Source organism: Prunus mume, linkage group LG5 (genome assembly GCF_029339155.1).
Source record: "Prunus mume cultivar Tortuosa linkage group LG5, ASM2933915v1, whole genome shotgun sequence".
NCBI lineage: Eukaryota > Viridiplantae > Streptophyta > Magnoliopsida > Rosales > Rosaceae > Prunus > Prunus mume.
The window spans coordinates 24,008,602-24,025,070 of record NC_142702.1 but is presented as its reverse complement, the minus strand read 5'-3'; the positions used below and the strand labels follow the sequence as shown (position 1 = coordinate 24,025,070).

General features: G+C 38.3%; 2 protein-coding genes and 1 pseudogene across 2 annotated transcripts; 1 reads left to right on the top strand and 2 right to left on the bottom strand.

Moving 5' to 3' along the window:
• Positions 1-3,606: 3,606 nt before the first annotated feature.
• Positions 3,607-5,156, bottom strand: LOC103332478 (uncharacterized; annotated as a pseudogene).
• A 366-nt stretch (positions 5,157-5,522) lies between these two features.
• Positions 5,523-7,339, top strand: WTF9 (Ubiquitin carboxyl-terminal hydrolase family protein). The gene has a single exon (XM_008235069.3). The coding sequence runs from the start codon at positions 5,664-5,666 to the stop codon at positions 6,888-6,890; it is 1,227 nt and encodes a 408-aa protein (XP_008233291.2). The 5' UTR covers positions 5,523-5,663; the 3' UTR covers positions 6,891-7,339.
• A 4-nt stretch (positions 7,340-7,343) lies between these two features.
• LOC103332340 (pumilio homolog 4) lies at positions 7,344-14,286 on the bottom strand. The gene is given in 13 exon segments (XM_008235067.3): positions 7,344-7,832; positions 7,926-8,100; positions 8,373-8,567; positions 9,215-9,325; positions 9,403-9,615; positions 10,134-10,241; positions 10,321-10,462; positions 10,550-10,847; positions 10,850-11,134; positions 11,268-12,096; positions 12,811-13,492; positions 13,845-13,912; positions 14,072-14,286. Coding segments are annotated over 11 exon segments (3,066 nt in total). The 5' UTR covers positions 13,483-13,492; positions 13,845-13,912; positions 14,072-14,286; the 3' UTR covers positions 7,344-7,794.
• Between the last annotated feature and the right edge of the window lie 2,183 nt (positions 14,287-16,469).

The following is a 16,469-nucleotide window of genomic DNA, read 5'->3' as shown; positions in this document are numbered from 1 at the left end:
AATTTGAAGAAGAATAATAAAATGCGTATGTATGAGATGAAAAGTTGGTGTAATAAGATAAGTAATTTTAATACAAAACTATTACTCATCCACGGGTCCATAGCTCAGTGGTAGAGCATTTGAGTTGCATGTTTGATTGTAGACGAGTGAAGGGTGGGCGGTGCTGATGTCTGTGAAGAGAGAGAAGCGAGAAAAGAAAAGAGAGAGGGAGACACACTTTGTAGAGAACAAAAGGAAGAAAAAAATATCAAAACCCTAAAGCGTAGGGGAATGGGGCGACGAGAGAATAAGATGGAGGCGGGAGGAGATGCGTCGGGGTTAGGGTTGGTTGGCCTCGGGAGAATCGTCGAGCAGAGGAGGTGGGGGGAGAAAAAAAATAAGGGAGAGAGAAGAAGAAAAAAAACTGTGGAGATAAGGTTTTTATTTTGTGTTATCTTTTATTGGCGAAAATAAAAGGTTCATATCTTTAATTTTCTATACTAAAAAAATGGGAAATTCTATATGAACCCCATTAATTTCTCTTTACACCCCACTAAATTTTAATAAACTTTCAAATTACTCATTATACCCCATTGTTTTTCCTAAATTTCCCTCATGAACCCCATTCTCTAACTCACTGTGTAAACCCCATCCCATATCAAACACCACCCACCAAAAACCCCTTTCCCTTTCAACACACCCCATCCGAAATCAAACCCCACCCCATCAAAAATTCCCTCCTCTTGCAGACATACCCCGTCGCAGAACCCATCCTTTTGCCACGGAACCCCGTTGCACAACCCAACAAACCCGAACCCATCTCTGCTCACCACTGAACCCATCTCTGCAAACCATCGAAGCCCATCGCACCATCGCACAACCCATCTCCATCTCTGCAAACCCGAACCCATCTCTGTCAAGTTTTCACAAATCATCTGAAGAGCCAATGTTTGATTTCTATATTTACGTTTCTAAGTGTTGATTAAGCCTACGTTTGATTTTACTTTTGAAAAGCCAAAGTCTGATTCTGATTTTGATTTTGATTTCAACGTTGTGTATGGTTCGAACCTGGTTTTACAAAACTAGATTCTAGTTTCGGTGGATTACCACCGAAATGGTTAAATTGATTCAATGGTAGTCCACCGAATTTGAACCTGAGTTGTACGAAAATTTATTTTACTTTCGGTGGGTTACCACCGAATCTGTTTCTATTTTCTAGAAGACTCCCTGAATTTATTTCTGTTTTTCAGTGGTACTCTACCGAATATGTGTTCTTTTTTCAGTGATAGTCCACCGAATGTATTTCCTTTTTTCAGTGATCATCTACCGAATATGTTACTAAGTGTGTACTTAATATTGTTTGTTTTTAGATATGAAGAGGACTCGCAGAGGTACTACTGAGGCTTCATCATCCTGACCTAATAAACAGCGTCCCACGGCATCAACGAGGAGACAGAGAACGGCTCCTCAAGATCACTTTGAGGATACTACAAAGGTTGAAGATGTAGTTCCTACTCATGACAGTAATGTTGACGCAGAGATTGAAGATGTAGCTGCTACTCAAGATAGTAATGTTGAGGTACATGTCGAGCCTACTAAGCCATCTCGAGTAGGTCCCATTGATCCATCTTTACTTATGAGTTTTAAAACTCACATAGCAGCTGCAATTTGGAATAACCAGGTAAGTCGTTTTACTGTGACAATAGAAGGTAGAATATAAGTCTGGTTCATGGTAATTAACCTTAATTTTGTTTTTTTGTTTAACTAGGAACGTGAGCCCCTTAGGTGCATGTCGAAAACATCTACCCCTCGTGAGTGGAATTGGTGGGGTAATCCAAAAAATGGTATATTCAAAGGGTACATTCAGAGGTCTGAATTAGAGCAACTTATTAGGTGTTCTTATCGGAATGCTGATAAGATTGTGGCATTAACATTTGTTGAGAGGATGACGGTATCTGTAGTAGCTACATTCTCCATTCCCAGAAGTTGTTGAAAAGCATCCACACGTGCTTAGTACCTCGAGTACAAATGTGTTACATTACATATGTCACTTTGTTCATGCCACATTCTAGAAACTGGTGGAATAGGATGGTCTGGAGACAAATGAACCTACAAAACAAGAATTCATTCATATACACATAGCATATAAAATTAACCAATGTTGCGTAAACAAATAAATTCATACATGGACATAGTGATCATCGTCAACAAAACCAATGGCAATCTCACGTAGCTTGGTTTCGCTTGATTGAACTGAGAAAGGAAGAAATGTAAGGCATTAACGCATGCTTAGAAGGATTAAAACCACATTATAACATGTGGCAATAATATGCCCCATATCAGGCATGGTCATCCAACAAAAGAATGGTGCAAATCCATCATCAAAATAATTTAGCGCTCGCTCAATCTCGTTGTACCGTTTATGTTCCCAAATACACTTCTTAAAAACAGAAGACATATCATGTAGTTGCTGCAACAAATCCTTGTGTACCCTATGCCATTCATTATGACCAAATCTCATTGCCATAGCTATGGTTCTATATCCACAGTTACCATCCGGACGAACTTCAGTCTGGTGAGTGATATATTTCCTAATACCCTCAGGGAATTTCTCTATATGCATATATATATCGAACGTTGATTGGTTTTCGCGAGGCTTATAGAGCTGAAAATAAAACAAAATATTAGTTATATGGTAATAACACATTGTAAAATAAAACATTTGTAGTATATACCTTAAAAAATTTTTTTGGATTAGACAACATGGAACTAGAAGCAACCATGTTTCTTTTTTTTGGCACTATAGTGGTACTTTTCTTCGGTTTTATTTTTAGTGAGGCAGTGAGGCTTTGCTTTGGTTTATTTTTAGGTAGAGCAATGGAGGCCTCATCAATCTCAAATGCAGATGGCAAACGACTAGTAGAAGTGTCGACTTTTCGCGGTCTCCCTTTGGTCTTCAACTTCTCTTTTGGTTCAGTAAGCGCAGTAGAACCAGGGTTCATTAGCTCCTCCAGTGTCATGTGGACTTGTCTCTTCTTTTCATCATCTTATTGTTCATACCACATATTTAATTATTGTAGTTGTGACCTTCCTGGTGAAGTTGTGCCATGACTACTGTTTCCTATATTGATTAGATCTAATTTCCTCCAATGTGAATGCACGACATCAAGTGGTATTGGTACACCACGCTCTCTATACTCCGCAATTTCATGTGCACATGGTAATTGGTGGGTTCGACGAATGGCACAACCACATGATAAAGCATCCACCCCATCTATCTCTAACCTAATTGTAAAAAAATTACAATGTTAACTCTGTAAACCATATATGTACATGCAATAAGTAAACAGAATTTACCTTTCTGACTCGCACACAATTACACTCAAAGCCTTTATAGAAACAAAACCTACTAACTCTCTCAACTCCGGATGCCTAAACCTATGTTTAATAAAACATCAACTCTTTTCAAAAGATGCCTTAATCTCTATGTGCTCTAGCTCTAACAATGAGTGTATAGTTACCCATGAACTCTCAAAGTTAAGTTGGCTTGAGCGGAGCTGTCGCTTTAACTTTGCATGTACACTTTCCGCTCTGTTGATAACAACGCCAATATTCCTCCTCCGTTTTTTAATCAACCAAAGTATTCCAATCCTCATTAAATTGCTTCCATTGTTTGAGGGTCCCAAATAACTTGTTGCAGTTTGCCAACACTCATTTGTTAATATGTCATCTACATAATAAATGTCATGCTTTCGGAAATATAGACATAATAGAATTCATAAGTGCTAACTCTCGATCGGTGACAATAACACTAGGAAGACAATTATCATCCAACAAACTCCTCAATGTAGTCAATGCCCATGTGTAATTGTCTTCCTTCTCGGCATTCATATACACATACGCAACAGAGAATGTCATATTAGTAGATGTCACCCCCACAATTGGCAATAGTGGGAAACGATACCTATTAGTCTTATAGATGCAATCCATGATAAGTACATGTGGAAATGCACGCAAAATATCAATACAGGTCAGTTACAATATCACCAGATGTCCTATGTCACTCAATATAATTGTGTTCGGATAACTTAGTAAGCAATTGTTGCATTTAGGTTCTCCCAACAAATTCTTTGGTTCTATTTCGGATCCTAGCATTGTATATTGTCTTCATAGTTGAAACATTCATTGCATCTCTATCTTTAATGGTGACCAAAATATCTATGGGTTTCACCAAACTCTTAGACATGTCCACCAACAAGGCATTCTCTTCTTCAGTAAGTTGCCCCGCAAATGAATAACCTTGAAGATACTCTGAAATAGGATGGTTGTGTACTCCACAAACCACCTCCAACTTCCAATCATCCTCATCACCAACATTGACACCTTTTAACAAGAATTGACATCCACATTTCTTGGTACCAGTGTCCCTAGCACATTTTTTCATATCACTATTTGCATCTGACCTTATATCAGTTGTCTTACTAGACTTGCAAGACTTATAGTTACCGTTCCTCTCACAAGAAAGTATTACACGAGGTCTCCTCTTGCCCTCACCTTCATAGTCAGACCTTTTAATTACAATGACAATATTATTCAATTTTCCTTGTTCACGAGCCCATTGAAGTAATGCATCTCTACCATTGAATATCTATACATAAAACTCATATTATTTAAATATAAAATTTGAAACATTAATGCCACGTTAATGATACTAAAAAAGATTTCATACAAATAAGTTGTGAATTGATCACTATAGTCCATTACACATTCTGTTCCCACATTGTTGCCTTCAGTAGGGGCGTCACCTTGTTTTTGTTCCTTCAATGGGAGTAAGATCAAAATAGCTTGGATTAAATTTGTGGTCGGCAATAAGTTACTGAAAAAATAAATAAATTTTGGTTGGATGCCACTGAAACGCAGGTAAAATTTCTGTAGTAAACCACTAAACTACGTTCCATCTTACGGTGGATCTCCACCGAATATTAAGTTGCTGACCGGTCAAACCCAACCAAAAACGGTGCAACGTTTTGGTGGCATCCCACCGAATTTACTGTCATGTTCGGTATTGATGTACTGAACTCAACCAGTGACCGCTATGAAATACTAAACTTGCAAAATGCCAAAAAATAAACTTGTACCTCATTCGAAGCCTCTCTAACTTCAATATCACCATTCATGAATAAATACAAGATATTTTTTCACCGGTATAAACGTATAAATCTAAGGTTTAGGGTTTATGAACATGATAGTTTGAGAAAAAAAGTCAAACTAGGGTTTCAGGAACATATGTGGGGTGTAGTGAGCACTTTTAATTTTAATTTTAATTTTTTTTGTCCTTAACAGTAATTGTGTACAAGGGTAAAATAAATTATTCATATTTAAAATTAGTATGGGGTGTAAAGAGTAAATAATGGGGTGCCAATAAAATCACCCTTAAAAAAATGATGGGGGTAAGTCAAAAGTTGAGTATCAATTTAGGGGCAAATCACTAGTTAACCCCCTTTTTTTTATTTGGGGGTAAGAAAGGGTCTTCCATTAAGACACGGTATTGTTCGTGCCATTGCTGCAATTTTTGTTCTCATCAGGTAAAACGCAATCCCTCCCTAACCCTTCAAAAACTCTACAAATTTGTAGATTTTCCTAAAACCTATACAAGGTAGAAGGTACCTACTAAAACCCTATACATGTTATTCAACAAACCCACCTGCAAATCCCTAAAAAACCTCATCTTCCCCTCTGAACAAACAATATTTTCCTTCCTGCGCCATCCCCATAGCCCTCCTCACACATACACCCAGAAATTCAACTATGTCGATGTCTACATGAAATGGAAGAAAGACTCGTACTACGATTCAATCGAGCAAATTCACAAGTCCATAGTGCTTAAACCCATCATCTCTCTCAAGAACTGCATTTCCCAGGACCCCAATGGTTGCATCCCAATCTCTGATGTGTCCAAAAGGGGCATACAATTGGAGGTCCCCATGAAGGTTGCAAGGTTCGTGAGGCTCTACCCATCAATCTTTGAAGAGTTTACTGGTCCACAATACAATCTTCCATGGTTTAGGTTGACCCCAGAAGCTGATGAGATTGATAGGGAGGAGAAAAGGGTTTATGAGGATTGCAGGGAGGACTTGAGGGATAGGTTGAAAAAGTTTATCCTGATGAGTAAAGAAAAGGTTTTGCCTTTGAAAATAATACAAGGAATGCAGTGGTATTTGGGTTTGCCTGATGATTTCTTGCAGCACCCGGATAAGAATCTGGATGAGTCTTTTAGGTTTGTGGAGATGGAAGATGGGTTAAAGGGATTGGCTGTGGAGAGTGGTGAAAAGGTCTTGTCTACGGTGCAAAGGAATGCAATGAAAAAAGGGGTGTATCTTGGAGGTCCAATGGAGGCAATTGAGTTTCCTCTTTTCCCATCTAAGGGTTTGAGGTTGAGGAGGAAGATTGTGGACTGGTTGAAGGAGTTTCAGAAGCTTCCCTATGTTTCACCTTATGAGGAATTTTCGCATTTGGATCCAGATAGTGACATATCTGAAAAACGAGTTGTGGGGCTTCTTCATGAGTTGCTTAGTCTCTTTGTTGAGCATTCGGCGGAGAGGAAGAAGCTTCTGTGTCTTAAGAAGCACATGGGGCTGCCACAGAAGGTGCACAAAGCATTTGAGAGGCACCCCAGTATGTTTTATTTGTCTTTGAGGAACAAGACTTGTACAGCCATCCTTAAAGAGGCTTACTGTGACGAATCTACTATTGAGAGGCATCCACTTTTAAGGGTAAGGAATAAGTACATTAATTTGATGAGGGAATCGGCTACGATCTTGAAAACTAGGAGAGTGAATAGCCGGTTCGCTGATCGTTGGGATTCAGGTTCTGAGAATGAAGATGGAAAGGAGGTGGCAGAGTGTACTTAGTAGATGATTTTCAGTACATAGTCCAATGGAAGACCGGTAAGAAGTTGCTTCTAAACTAAAAGTAGGAGAGCTGAAGAGAGTCTTCTAATGGAGTTACAGAGAACAGGCTTAGTTACAAAGAACATTCAGTAAAACATCTTTTGCCTGAAGAGTTCAAAACAACAAATGAGAAAGCTTAAATCGACAAAGACTTACGCAGCGCAATCACTTTCCGGAAATGAAAAAGTGGAGAACAAGCTTGGCATGGCATGAGGGCGATAATAGAACTGAAACCAGGAGGTGCTTTTGTTGTTACAGGCTCGAATGATTTATTCGCTTTGTAAAGCCCTTTTCTTTTCTTTTTTCAAAACGCTTTTAAAGCCCTTGGGAAAGCGACAAGGTGACAACCCTTTGTGTCTAATTTGCCATTTGGCTGTGAATAAGAATTTTTTTAACACAAGAATGAAAAAGAGGTGAATTAAATGTTATTTTGATTCCTCCTGGAGAAAATTGCAGTATATTTACACTATGTAGTTCTCAAAGTCGAAGACCCCACCATACATAAACAATCCCTATTTACCCTCTCTTTCAAAATGCAGTTAACCATTTACACTTAATGCTGTAATATAGACAATGAACCTTTTACACGTGCTTCTCCACAGGCTAGAGTTACCCTCCTCCATGTGGAGTCTTCATGATCAGATTAGAATTGGTGAGCCAAAATGTTTACGCGGAGGCGGATAGACAAAAATATCATATCGCAGGGGCCTCTGGATTTCATGCTTATTTACAACTATAGTCCCTCTGTATATTATACGATCGAATGAACTTGCTAAGGTCCCTGTCCATGTTAGCTGTACAAAAGGTGCATACTTATTGGTGGTGGCAACAGGAAAAATGCCGTGCTTGCTCCGAATTGGATGCCTCAAGAAGAATGCGAGGCTGACATCCCTATGCGCCTTTCTGCATTTGATAGATCAAAAATCTGTTAGCAGTCATTGTATTTTGTGTTATGTAAAAAGATAACATCCATAATTTCTGTAGGAAAAGCCTCACCTCCAGTTGTGATGAGTTTCTCAACACGAGAAACGATATGTTTGCCGTAGGTATACTTCTTCAGGGCAGTCAAATGAACCTTAATGCGAGAAAGAATCAACTCAAGACTCTGATCATCACAAGTCTCAAGAACCTTTTGCACAACGTAGTTTCCAAATGGATCTTTCATCATGGCCTGCATATTTGCATTTTTGAAATTTGGTTACACAACAGGTTAGGCGGGTCAACGTGATATATATTGATTTGTTTATTAATCACGTTGAACAGGTTGACACAATTTTTACACAAACATGCAAGCACGGTTGTAACTTGTAACCAATCGTTTTCGAGTTGTGTTACCATTTTGCGCAAACAATTGCCACCACTAATATAGACTAGATTCAGAACCTATATTATCTTCTGTAGAAAAACCGTATAAGGTTTAAGAAAACTAGGAATGGAACAGACCTGTAAGGGCTCATTTTCATCAGTGGAACCCAGCATCTCATTCACCAAAAACTGACGCTCCTCAGGACTCCCAAATGTTAAGCACTTCTCCACAACATTAGAAGCAAACTTCTGCTGACTCATCTTTACAATTTGTCCTGCAAGCTTGTGGATAATTTCTGACCGTTCATGTGGTTTACCATGTTCAAGGACGTGCTACCAAACAAGAATAGTTATATCAGATACGCACAGTTGATGATGAGTACATGAGCATTCACATCAGGTACATATAGCTGATGTTACATATCACAAATCGTGTAGGCTTTCAAAGAGACATAACACTAACATTGTTTACAAAGGGAGAACACATCATAAATAGCATTGGCTTTCAAGCCATGTAGTCTATAAAATATCAAGTACCTTGGCATCCAGTTTTGTGCCAATGCGCAGAATAATCCCAAACCAGATGATGTGAGAGACATATCATAAATAATAATCTTTAAGGCATAGAAATATGAATATATATATATATATATATCAGGTACCTCGGCGTCCAGTTCTGTACAAATGCTCATAATAATAATTCCAAACAAGATCAAATCTGGTCAGCATGAACAAATATTTTCTAACCAATTAAGTTGTTATCTAGTTAGGACAATATGTCTGCTCATGAAGCAAAATCCAATTTTCTTTTCCTTCTTTAAAAAAAGCATTTCCATCTGACATGATGCACATTTTCAGGGATTTAACTCATTTAACAAAATACTAATACACAATCTGCAGCAATTTATGGAAAAAATAACTAAAGATAATCCTTGTAGCTCAAATATATACATAACAGTTTCTAAAGAGTATAAAAATACCTGAATGACATAATTTCCATACTGATCTTGTGCCAAAATGCATACAGATTGCATGATTTCATCCATGATAATTTGTTGTGTATTTGAATCATCGCAATGTTCCAGAACCCTCTGTAGGCATCAAAAGAGACTTGCACTAGTAAACATAACAATTCCCTACAAAAGGAAAAAACATGCCAACAACTAACCTGTATGACACGGCAACCATAAGGATGGGTGGAAAGTGTGACAACTTGCCCATAGAAGGATGTAATGATAAACTGAATTTGGTCTTGAGGGATGCATTCTATACACTTCTGAATGACATGATTCCCATTCTGATCACGGACACATTTCATGACTGAACCATCAAGCTCTGCCACCATTTGAGTCTGCTGATCCACGTCAACCACTTCCAAGGCCTATGGTAAAATTTAGAGCATTACAACTTAGTTTCCCAGTATGCTTCATCTCATACCAAGCTTAAACAATTCTTAAACAATATGATTGGCTCTTTGTTTTCTTCCATCCACCAAAGTGTCCTTTCCATATCATAGGAGAGAGCATAACAGCACATAGTCATCAGTCAAAATGAGGGTCATACAAGACACAAGCATGCTTAACATGTGGGAGGGCATCTTTCTTGAATTTTTCCAAAACTTTTTTTCATCTTTACAACTTTATCTTTCTCTTGTCCAATGAGATAAACATCTCATGAAAAAAAATAGTCAAATACATTATAGCACATCATTTGCGAAATGAAGAACTTAAGTGGCAAGAATAATAACAAATGCTATGCTAGAAAGAGTTCCCCAAAGCAAAAACTGGACAAACTGATTTCATAACAATGCTAATGCAAATTTTGAGGAAACATCTAGAAAGACATTACTAAAAGGATAGAAATAGGAAGAAGATCAAAATTTGAGGATCGGAAAATCACCTTCTGAATCACCCTGCAACCATACATTTGAAGACTGAGAGGCAAAACATGGCCAGTAAGTTGGCTGCTTAATTCCTTTCTTTGGCTTTCTGTACCATGCTCAAAAAACTGCAAATTCACACAATTAAATTAATAGTTTTGAACTGTAAGGATTGCATTTTTTAGTATTGAAATACAAAGCTGATACCTTCTGTATGACATAATTTCCAAATACATCAGTCATCAAGGTACGAGCATGAGGAATAGTCTCCGGAAATATCTTCATCTTTTCTTCCACAGTGGCAGTTTCAAGTTTCTGCTGAATAAAGCGACTTCCATACTGATCAGTACTGTATTTTGAGGAGAAGATGGTGCAGTCAGAATTGCAGCCAAAACAACCTAAGAAGAATATGCACTAAAGAAAGTATTATAAGTACCTGAACTCAACTACATGGTCAACAATGTCTGCAAGTTCAAAAGACTTATTCTTATTGTTCTTGAACTCATCTAATAATGATGATGCATGTCGTCCTTCTAGGTCATTTCCAATCTCTGATTGCCAGGAGCTAACTGACCCTCCCATTGAACTTCTCAACATTGAATTAAAGCGTTCAATCTTCTCATTCTGAAACATTGGACTACTAGATCCAACAGAAGGATGAACAGAATTTGCCATTGGATTTCCTGGATATGTCATGCCAAGCCCATATGATGGATTCCCATAATACCCATGGTAAATCCACCAGATTTACCTAAAAATGACAACTCGTACTGTTGCTTCTGTTGAGCAAGCAATGCCTCAAGATATGCTTTCTGAAGCCCCTCTAAGTCTCCATGCAAAGTGCCAAAGTGATTTTTACTGGGAGGATAACCACTTGGACTAGTAACATTACGTGTTGCATAGTCAGCTCTTTGCAAAAACTGAATATAAGATGGATCCATAACTGAAGAATGAAGACCAGACCCTACTTTGTTTCCCAGTCTGTTCATACTATGCCCATCACCACTACCAGGCAATGCTGCTGCACTCCAAAAAAAATGAGGGGAGAGGGGGGAGAGAGAACTGTCAATGCTAATTAACTTATTCAAACAAAATACTATGAGGGTTTTTTTAATTAAAAAAATTTGCAGAAGAAATTTGAGAAACATAATTACCTGCATCAAGATGATTATTAATTGTCATATTCAACTTTGGAATCACAGGATAGGCCCCAGAATGGCCATGAAACTCCATGCCTGGAGTATTTGCATCTTGGTAATGAACATTAGATCCTTCCAAAGTTCCAAAGCTTGAAGAACTCCCTTTTGAGTAAAAACTGGCAGAAGAAGTTCTTCTGCCAAAATTAGCTTGCCCATCAGATGAATTACGGTTTGTCATGATCCCATTTTGTTTTGCTAAATGAGGATAATTTGAATCAAGAGAAAAACTTTCAGCACTTGACTTCTCTATCAGTTGCTGCTGCAGCCTCTGATTATGACCATTTGGCATGTTGAACAGAAAATCACGCTGTTTATCAAGATCCAAATGAAGCTGAGACTGAATACGGCTATCTTCATCTACAGATCTACCTTTTGACAGACTTAAGCCAGATAAATTGGCTGCAATATCCAGATCATTCATGCCAGAAGAATTATCCTTTGGCATATCTGGACCTGCAACATTCTTCTTCTCAACAGGAAATACTCTACTCCCCACAGGAGGAAGACCAGCACTGGGAGACCTCCCAAATAGTTGTTCAGGGGTTCTGCTTCTTAACAGAGAAGGACCCACAGCAGATGCAAAGGAATGAGAAGCTGCTGTACCATGGCTCTGAACTCCCACCAGGCCACATGAAGCTGCTCCATTATGCAAGCCGTCTGCAGACTCCACTCCATTACATAACCCCACTGGCCGGGCATCAGCCATGCCTGTGGAATCCATGATATCACTAAAAGCAATACGACTTGATGGCCTTGTCAAGGAACCAGGTGGATCAAGTCCTTCCTGCAGCACATGCCAGTTATCAATGAAACAGGGCACTAATAGATGAAACAAGAACAAAACAACCAAGCACTTCATCATAGTAGTTGTGCATGGCAAACCAAACCACATCATTTGAATTTATTTGGCAAAGAGAAAATATAAGCATATTAATTTAAAGAATCCGGATGATGAAAATTTCTGCATAAGAACCAGGAAGAACTAATAAACATCTGCATTTTCTTGATATCTAGAAAGGAAGAGGAAAAAGCAAAAAGAAATGAGAACTTAGCACAACGTGATGCATTTGTTATGACATGTGCATACAATATAAAAGCTAGCACTTCCAACAGAAGTCAGTTCAGATAGTTGCAACAGTGATTCTAAGGAGTAGGATCATGCTCTTGGCTACATCCATGCTCTTTATCCCTATATGGGTGTCCCAGGACTTATGTAGTATGCAATAAATATCAAATCTAAAATGACAGTATGCATAAACTGTGTGCAAGCTTCAAACCGACATCTAGTCCTCCGCACAAGAGCAATACTAATCAAAAGGGGGCAGTGATCAAGAACATGAAGACGCCCAAGTATACAAATTGTGAGAAATAAACAAATACCAATAATAGCTGTTAAAGGGCATCCAAACAAAATCCAGAAAGAAAACCATACAATCGAAGTCTAACCAAGAACTACATAAATGCTACAGAGTGAAGTCTTGACTGTACTGCTGATTACCTGTAAAATGTCAGCAAAACTTTTCCTCCTTGCACCAAGCCCACTTGTCGACAAACCAATTAAACCATCTGAGCCTCTATCAAGCCACTCAGATGAAGTCTGTTTAGGGAGATTGCTTCCATTGCCATTCCTCAACTCCATCAAATCATTCTCTGCCTTTTGTACGGAAAGCCCCAGCTGCGTTGAAAACAGCGACAAACTATCACCGTCATCTACCAATTTCTTCTTCCGCCAGTCCCCAATGCCCTCAAAAGAAGGCCCACCGACCTGAAACCTTTGAGCAATACGCCAATCCTCTCTTGACAACAATGGTGGAGGCAATCTTGGGTTAATATTATCATGTGAATAGTAGTACGAAAGATAAGTAGGATGCGATCGAATCTCATCCTCAGACAAAACCCCATTGTTATTACTAATCCTACTAGTGACATCCCTAAAATCAGAGTTCCCAAAGAGACTACCCACAGCAGTTAGCGATCCCTCAACAGTTGGCGGGGCACTGCCACTCCTATATATATTCAGATCCCTTTCCCGATGAATGGCATGCTGATTTCGCTGCTCTCTTAAAATCAGTTCAAGCTCAGTCTGTAAAGCATCTTCTAAATTCCCATTGGGTCTTTGCAGATTATTATCTAGGGTTGATAGCATATCTATGTTACTCCCAGTAGCCATCTCCAAACCTCTAAATCATCAAAAACAAAAACACAAATTAACAGTATATAAACACAGTAAACCACCAAAAGAATCTAAATTTAAACTCTCAAAAACATATAAGCAATTTGAATTCTAAAAAATTCAGCTACTTTCGGCTTCAATAATAATAAAAAAATCGTTAAGATGGGTACATAAACGGCTAACTTTTCGACCCAAAAAAAAAAGGGCTAACTTTTGAATTAGAAGGACCAAAATGCAACAAAAAAACATAATTGTATAATTCAATCCCATTATGACATCCCCTCCCAGCCATTTTTTGTTTCCCGAAGCAAAAATTGAGCATTCCAAAACATAAAAAATTGAAACCAATAATTACATACCGCTTAGCGTGAGGAGAAATCCTCACATCGATCAATACGAAACAAAGCCCGAACAGATCCTCGGCTAACTGCGTCAAATAATGAAACATATCAAAATCAAATGCATATGATCAATAACAAATAACAATATGAATTGTCGAAAATTAATTTTCGTGAATTGTATTGAAATCGCTACTGAAACATGGCAGGGATCAAACTTTGTCGCAGAGGAGGAGGGAGGGACTTACGTCGCGAAATTGATCGCAAAGGAGCTCCAATTCTTATATGTATAAACAAAAGTTATATACCTTTTATATGTATGAATGTATGAGATGCTAAAGGTTTGTGTGTGATCGAAAATCTAGGTAAACGAATTTTGGAACAATTCCAAGGGTTAGAGAGAAACTTTACACAGAGAGAGAGAGAGAGAGAAGCTAAGGTTGGATATGGGATCGTGTGGGCCTGATATCCTTCGAAACGGCCACTTTTTAATGTTTAGAGAGAGAGAGAGAGAGAGTTTTGGTGGGGACATGGCGGGAAGAGAGGAAACGTCGACCGTCGGATTTAAGGGATGGACGGTGATGGGCGGTGCAGGGGAGGGGGTACGTGCATGGGCGTTGTGACAAACTTATTTATTGGCTTCACTTTTAGTTGTGTTTTTTCCTTATTTGGTTTCTTTGTGATTTATTGTGTCCCACCTTTATGTTTTTCTTTTCTAGGCAATGTCACTTTATGTTTATTTATTTATTTATAAATACAAGTAAATGTCTGAACTTTTCTAATGTTATTTTGGCAATGGCTCACACTCTTGCAATCGTGATGTTCTCACAAAAAAAAACATTGATTATTGTTAATGCATTCCCCAAAAGTTTGCTTGTTATTAAAGCGGAAAATGAGATGTTTTATGTATCTATTGACAAGTCTACAGTTTTTTAGAGGTTTTTTATTTTTATTTTTATACAAACGATATTGGAGAGAGGGGAATCGAACTTATGACATTGAATGCATGGGTAAATATTGTTAACCACTTGAACTACAAGTTTCTTGCATCGTTTTTGAGAAAACTGAGCTCGCCTAACAGCAAATGTGTACAAAATTTTGCTTCCTTGAGGACCTTGAATTTTTATAAAATTTTCCTAGCCTACTATACTGGGTGCAACAATTGAAGTGTTGTGAACCCGAAATTTATTAAATGGTCAGGCCAATATAAGGTTTTCGTTTTGGTGATAAGCTAAATGGTCAAAGTTTTTCTTCATTTGATATAGACTTAGTCAAGTTGGCTAGAGCAAATATGCTCTCCATTATGCACCCAAGTTCAAATCCCTCTCCTCGTAGTTTAGATTAGTTTAACGTAGATTATCAAACAAAAGTTCTTATGCATTAGGGTTTTAGCATTAAATAGGATAAGAATTTTGGCATCCTCTATGGGTCCCAGCCCACCGAAGCTCACATAATGGTGAACCAAACAAAACCAAAACGTTGGAGCTAATTATGGAGACTTTTTCAGCTCTGCTCAATTGTCCAAAGTTTGAACCATTTAAATGCCCGCGCTGCAAACTTAACCAAACAAACGAAAATGTAGAAGATGAAGAAAGTTTGCTTCAGTTTTGCTACCTATTTGTGTTGTGACTTTGTGACTTCTCGTAGTTGCATGCTGCTGCTGCCCTGTCTGCAGCAACATCAGCTTCTCTAATGCTTTAAATGCTGCTCTGCCGTTGTTACTGTTTTTCAATGTCTTCATATCATTAGTTTTGCTACCTATTTGAAACTATGGCCACAAACTTTGTATTGCATTTGCTGCACACGTATGAGAATTGGGATGCACTCATCTACTACCACACACTCCATTGCCCTGAAACCGCCATCATCGGCATCACATCACAGAACCCACCATGGCCAAATGCACCCACATCACAGTTCGTGAATGGATTGGGGCCCTGATGAAAACTATTCATCCTGATTAAAATACCAAGAGGTAACCATTGGCTCAAGCTATTCATTCAGAAAATCATAGGAAAAGACCGTCGGCTCAAGCTTGTCCTTGGTCATGACTTACAACACTAGATACTCACCTATCGTTTTGTACTTGGCCATCAGAGTCAGCATCACAATTGTTGAAAAAATTTGGAGGTTGAATTTAATGGAGGGAATAGTTCTGAAGATTTTCTATTGGGAGTTTAAAGTGTTCGGCTCTGTAAATGACCAATGTAATTTTGAGGACAGAAAAATTCAATGCAATTATTCTAGCGGAATCTACTCTAAAAATGAGTAGATGTATTCTTTGTTATTGCTTGTTTTTTCTGCATATGGCTGGCCAAGAAAAAATATATGGGTTTCTGCTCTCAACTTATGTTTTATGTTCTATACTCTTAAAATACGAAAAAGTGTGTGGCACTAGTTTTTCAAGTAAGAATCTAGTAAGTCTGCAGATCATCTTCTGTCAAAATAGCAGTCCCCTGCGATTTTCTTGTTGGTTGATTTAGAACTCGATGCTGAAAGAAGGTGACAAATTTCCTCCAGATCAAATATAACGTGAGCATTGTGTTTCGTAGTGCTGACGTAAAAGGAGACTATCCAAGCAAAAGCTGGGTTCCAACACACACAACAAGGGGAAAAGTCATGGTTATGCAGCTAATAGGGGATTTG

What these genes read in the sequence shown, in the direction of transcription:
- WTF9 (XM_008235069.3), top strand. Translation starts at nt 5,664, where the DNA reads ATGTTATTCAACAAACCCACCTGCAAATCCCTAAAAAACCTCATCTTC.